At 31.3% G+C, this 6,000-nt stretch overlaps 1 protein-coding gene across 4 annotated transcripts in view; it reads left to right on the forward strand.

Annotated features, from left to right (window-relative positions):
• Positions 1-2,896, forward strand: part of LOC128989951 (zinc finger CCCH domain-containing protein 13-like) — a 68,000-nt gene extending 65,104 nt beyond the window's left edge. For all 4 annotated transcript variants that reach the window (XM_054412119.1, XM_054412120.1, XM_054412118.1 and 1 more), the window contains one exon: positions 1,600-2,896. In XM_054412119.1, the coding sequence (XP_054268094.1) occupies positions 1,600-1,619 (20 nt within the window). In that variant the 3' untranslated portion in view covers positions 1,620-2,896. The remainder of the gene's footprint in view (positions 1-1,599) is intronic.
• Positions 2,897-6,000: the final 3,104 nt, after the last annotated feature.

Raw genomic sequence — 6,000 nt, forward strand, 5'->3', positions numbered from 1 at the left:
ACTCGATGGGGCTTATCATAAAAATTTTTGAGTTTCCCCCATTTTGGGTTTGGGAACCAAGTGGCTATTAGGCTTAAAAAGTACTTCATAACATGCCAAAAAGGTGTGTAGAGTTTAGTTGTCCTAGTGTGAGCCGTTACAAAATTTACAGGGGGTCTCCAGACTTGGAAAGCTGCAAGTTAAATTTAACTTCTGAGAATTTCAATTGGCTGAAATTTTTTACTTTATTGAGATAGATACCTCTAATTTGCGTTGTTGGTTTTCTTTTATCAGGACCTTTAAAATGAGGGGTCACTCGATTGGTCTTTCTATTTGAAATTTTTTAGTTTCCCCCAAAATCCCCCATTTTGGATATGTACACCAATTGGCTGTTATGCCCAAAAAGTGCTTCATAACATGCCATAAAGGTGTGCCGAGTTTAGTTTTTCTAGTATGGGCCGTTAAAAAAATAACAGGGGGTCTCCACACTTTTTACCAACCCTGTATATGTTATAATAGGTAATACAAACAACAACACTTTCGACACAAAAATATTTACTATGAGGCCTATAACAGCTCCTGATAAAAATTATTGTAACTTTTGTCTTTTTACCCTTCTATTATCTTTCTATTGCTTCAAATGTCAAGCTAATTTTCAATTTGACAATCTTTTCCTAACGGTTTTTCGAACGGTTCGCTAGCTACACTTGAGTCAAAATGAACAATTCAAACAAGGCCTACCTATTTATTTATTTTTTACTCAATACCTATTTACAATTTTAACTTAAAATCTAACTTCTTTTTTGTTTATGAAGAATATGATTTAACAAAAGTGTTAGGGCTTCCATAAATATTCTTTCTAAATAAAATCTTGCTGTATTTTATCAGCGATATTGGTCTACAATGACATTTTTTATACACAGCCACATGTGCATGACCTATGTTGGTAATGAGTTTATAAAACTAGAAGACAGACTTAATCCGTGCTTTGCGACGGCAGAATACATGAAGATAATGTGGTTCTTTAAAGCCACTGTTTCTTTTAATTTCTCTTTAGATTAATTAAATCAACTAAATTTATAACTTAATTTTTTTAACTAAGTAAATGTAAGCTATGCAAATATCAAAACTGAGGATTTTCTGTTTGTTTCCATTGAGAACAAATAAACATCTATAATATGGTATTCTAAAAGTCGCGTCATAAGTGAAAAATATCACATAAGACCCCCGATCAGAGGACGATCAATAGTGTCCATGGTAATCATCAACATATTAGTCTTGTCCTTAAATTAAGGTCTCAGTGCACTGTTGCAGCCAAGCGAGATAGATCAAAACAAAGACCACAGAGCTATTTTTTGAGTGGTGCGGGGCCCAGTGTAAACATTCAGAGCATACCCTGACTACCAAAAAGTAGCATCACGATCTTAAGGTCTACTTAATGTAAGCTTGCTGGGGCTTGCTTGGATGCATCAGGAGCTCACAGGACCCTCATTTACAGGCAACCCTTTTACATTTACACACTCTACAGGCAATTATCAACAAATTTAAACTTTTATTTATGATTAAACACTGTCCAACATCTGCTAACAAAATATTTTCATTGTTAATTTACTTTTGCAGGCTTTTTCCCTCCCTACTGAAGTAGGGTCGGACCACATTCGTCTAGCAACAGCAACGGTGGTTAAATCATTTTCTATCATCACTTAACAAATTGTTAAATATTATATAAAACAAAATAAGTTGCTGTTAAAAGAGTCAATGCTGTCAGACTGACAAACCTAAATATTCCAAATGCTCTGGACAAAAAAATATACAATATATATAATTTATGATTATGAAGGTTGAAAATTAACCTTTGCAACACTATTTGGATAGCTGTTTTATCCATCTATATGTTCTCACATTATGTTTACAAAAAAAAAATCAAATAACATAAAAAAAGGTAAAAAAAAATGGTTCTATAACTGTTAATTGTTTATAAACAGAATCTGTTTAATATTAGGCTTCCGATTGTTTAATTAAATTATATTATTAAGATTTTACCCTGGGAATTGCCTGAATGATATTCATGGTACATACGTTGTTTTATTAAAATAAACTTGTTTAATAAAATTCTTGTATGTTTTTGTGAACATTTGCAGTTTTCTAATGTTCTCTCTGTTAGAATAGAACAATACTTTGTGTGATGTAATCCTTGATAAAAATAAGCTACTGTTAATATTGACCCTTTGAATGATGTGTTATGCAAAACCATTATTTTCATACTTGTAAATTTGTGCTGCCCCTTCTTGAATAAAAAAAAAAATCTTTGCCCCAATATTGGGAAAAATTTTGTTGACGTGTATTTTAATAGGAAATGCAGGGATAATATATAAATAAGTAGCTTGTTTTTATTGAAACACCAAAATTATGCTCAATACGCAATTCATCAAATCTGCAAAATGCATAAAATAGTTGTGTGCATTTCATTTAATAATTATTTAATGCAACAATGTAAGCCATCATAAGGTTATCCTTGTTCTTCATATTCAAGATAAGTTTGTTTTTTCTGTTTATTCCTTGCGATTATTGCTCTAGTTCATCTCACTCAAATGTACAAAATTTTTTGTTATTTTTTTATTCTGAGTTGCATTGTGAAAACACATGGAATATTTAAAATATCTTCACATTGAACATTTCCTCATTTTGTTCCTAGAATATATTTATTTGTTGTTTTTTTTATTTGATGTTTTTTTTTTATTATGGAACAAAAATGTTGTTTTTGTCTGTATATGTTGACTATTATAAGTTAAGGTTTAATAGTTGTTCAAGCTGTAATTTTTTGTTACCAAAATTCAAAAATGAAGTTTTTTTGGAAGTGGTATAATTTTGGTTTGATTTTGTAATTTTACCATCTAAGAACTTATTCTTAAAGGAACCAACCATTTTTATAATGTGATTGTGTACATTAAAAAGATTCTGTAATATGGTTTATTATAATATCTCCCTGTTCCCCTTGTTTTGATCTGATTGTTTATTCTGATTTGTTCCTTTTCAGGAAAACTATCTTTAATCATGCCTTTGCTCCTCCGCTACTACTTTCTACGACCTACGTTATATTACAATCATAAAGACTTCATCATTTATAGCGATAAGTGTTAATACATTGTATTTGCAGAATTTTAGGTTTAATAATGCAATATCAAACCCTCTGAAGTTGACTATCATTTGGGCATGATGCCAGGAAACTTTGGGCTAATCCCTGATTCTCAAACTTTCAGCAAAATTCCTTATTCTCAAACTTTCAGCAAAATTCATCACTTCCAAAATCACTTTTGGATTCAGTGGGATCCATAAGTCGGACTTGAACATTTAGACAAAAACTTTTACCATATTGCATAATAGTGATGGACGAGACTAGATTTTTTACTTCGAGACGAGATTTTTTAATTCCGGCGGGACAGGATTTTTTTTGGGTCGAGATTCAATGAAAAGTTATAAAAAAAATTATTATCTACTTTTTAAGTTCAGAAATATTTTACAAGTTTTAAAAACTTGAAAAAATAGACAAAAATATTTAAAATCTTTTATTAAAAAACATTGATAAAAAAAACACCAGCATTTAAAAAAATATTAATAAGGCCTAACTTATTAAAAATGATTCTTCGGCATAGGAAACACGGATATAACAGTTAGTATATAGTTCAACTTTGAAAAATATCAAAAACAACAGTATAACTAACTAGTTAAGTAGGCCTATCAAGTAACAATTTTTAAAGTCTTGTGTTATTTTTAGAATGATTTTGGAGTTGCTATTTTGGCTATGTTTACACTCATAACATGTTTCACGCTGCTTGCACTAACAAAACTTCTCATTTGCTATGTCAAAGAAATTATAAAACAATTGAAGCAATATTTCAATGTAAAGAATAAATAATTAATTAGTTTTAAAAAAATTAAAAAAAAAAATTTATCTTGTCTTGAAAATATCCCGTTAGTATTTCAATCCCGCCCGAAGCTTCGAGATAAAAAATCTCGAAGTTTTGGGTCTTGTCCATCACTATTGCATAGGACTACCATGTATAGGAGGATAGTAGTAAACAGTTTCAGCATTCTGACAGATATTTGCTCCCGACCCTTCCTTATAAGCGGTAGGGATGACTATGATATTTTATGGGAAAAACACAAAGTTGCAACAACTTTTGAGCCAGAATTTTCACATATTTGTGAATTGTACCACTTTGTTTAAAATTAAAAGTACCATAACATAAACATATACTAAGTTTTAACCAACCGTTCAAGGGGTTTTTGTGAAAATTAGATGTTTCTGTTATTTTATCTGGGGATCACCATTTAAAATCAATATTAAAAACTCCTGGAAGTACCATGTACGTAGTACCATTGAGTACGAGTTGCCCATATATCCATCTTTTTTCAAAATGGCCTAAGAGTGTTTTCTGTAGCTTTGTACACATCCACACTCACACACATAAAGACATCACTTTGTTGAGTTCATAGGGGGGACCCAAAATTCAAACAAAAGATTTTGACGAAAATAACACTTAAGTATAGGAGAAGAAAGTAATTAAATAAACTGGATGTTTGATCGTGCTGGCAAGTCATAATACTGTAAAAGCATGTGCCAGTGGCATGTATGGTACACAGCTCACGCTCACTATCAGCAGGAGCCACGAGCCAGACACTTATCTCTCAGAGGTTCAGCTGTCCGTGGCTTGATGTTTACATTAATTAATTACCATCACACTTTCACCTTGTGATACTCTTGTTTACTCTTCACTTGCATACTTTTTGGGCAAAAAATATAATTGATTCATCCAATGAGTGCCTGGGTTAAAAAGTGTTGTACTGGACACAATCTGGCTAAATTCTTATTTTAAAACAGCAAACTATTTTAAAGGTAAATACAAAAATTGGAATAACTCTTTTTTGGTTAGAATAACTTTTTAACTGTATTTTTTTACAGAAATGGGACTTTAAGCATTTTGTTCAAAATTAAAAGGAATATAACGTACTAACTTTAGTTAAAACCTGTTTTTTTTTCAAAAATCATTTTTTTTTATTTTATAGTTTGTATTATTTTGTTCAGAATTTTAAGGACTATAACATACTAAATCTCGGGCCACTTTTATAAAATCCGATTTTTTTCTGTCATTTTAAGGGGAAATCACCATTAAAAATCAAAATTATTTTTAAAACTCCTGGAGATACCATAGGTTAGTAGGCTACCTACATACCAAATTTAATCAAAATCAGACAACAGGTGTGGTCTGTAGCTCTATAGTATACACATCCACAAAACATACATAATTTTGAAAACTACTTTTTTGAGTTCCGAGGTGCCCAAAACGGATATATCTACTCAAACTCAAAAATGTTGACGAAAAAATACTTTCTCCATATACCGTAATTTAAACCGTTGGGGGTTGAGCAATTTTTTAAAGGTTAAGAAGACTATAAAATTTCAAAACCGTTCGAGCCATTTTTTTAATCCGAATTTTCCGTTACTCAAATTGGAAAACCAAAATTTCCAAAAGCCTTGGATTGATGTTTGTGTGTAATAGAAATCCTTTGAACCCAAAAAGTGTGTTTCGGAGTGATATGTGTGAGTGTGTGGCCCTACAGACTACACCTGAGGTCCGATTTTGATGAAATTTGGTATGTGGTGGGTACCTACTAATCCATAGTATCTTCTGGTGTTTTTTTTTTTCATTTTTGAAATTAATTCTAAACTAAAGTATTTAACCCTTACTAATGTGTGAAAATTGCTATTAAAAAGATAACGCAACTTTTGTGATTTTCGCCATAAAATATCACTCCCACCACCCATGATAAGGGTGTTTGATAAGCTAATAGGAGAAATGTGTGTCAGATTGCTGATAGTTTTTTTTTTTTTTCATAAGTGATACCGTACGTTCTGAGAACTGTATAAGAATTTCAGAATTATATGAACGAAGAGTCATCTTGTCGTCCAATTACAGCAAGTGTTGAGTGTTGGCTACTTAACATGATCAGCTTCTAACC

The sequence above is a fragment of the Macrosteles quadrilineatus genome, unplaced genomic scaffold (assembly GCF_028750875.1).
Source record: "Macrosteles quadrilineatus isolate MER2022 unplaced genomic scaffold, UCM_ALF_1.0 Scaffold_3__2_contigs__length_128488019, whole genome shotgun sequence".
NCBI lineage: Eukaryota > Metazoa > Arthropoda > Insecta > Hemiptera > Cicadellidae > Macrosteles > Macrosteles quadrilineatus.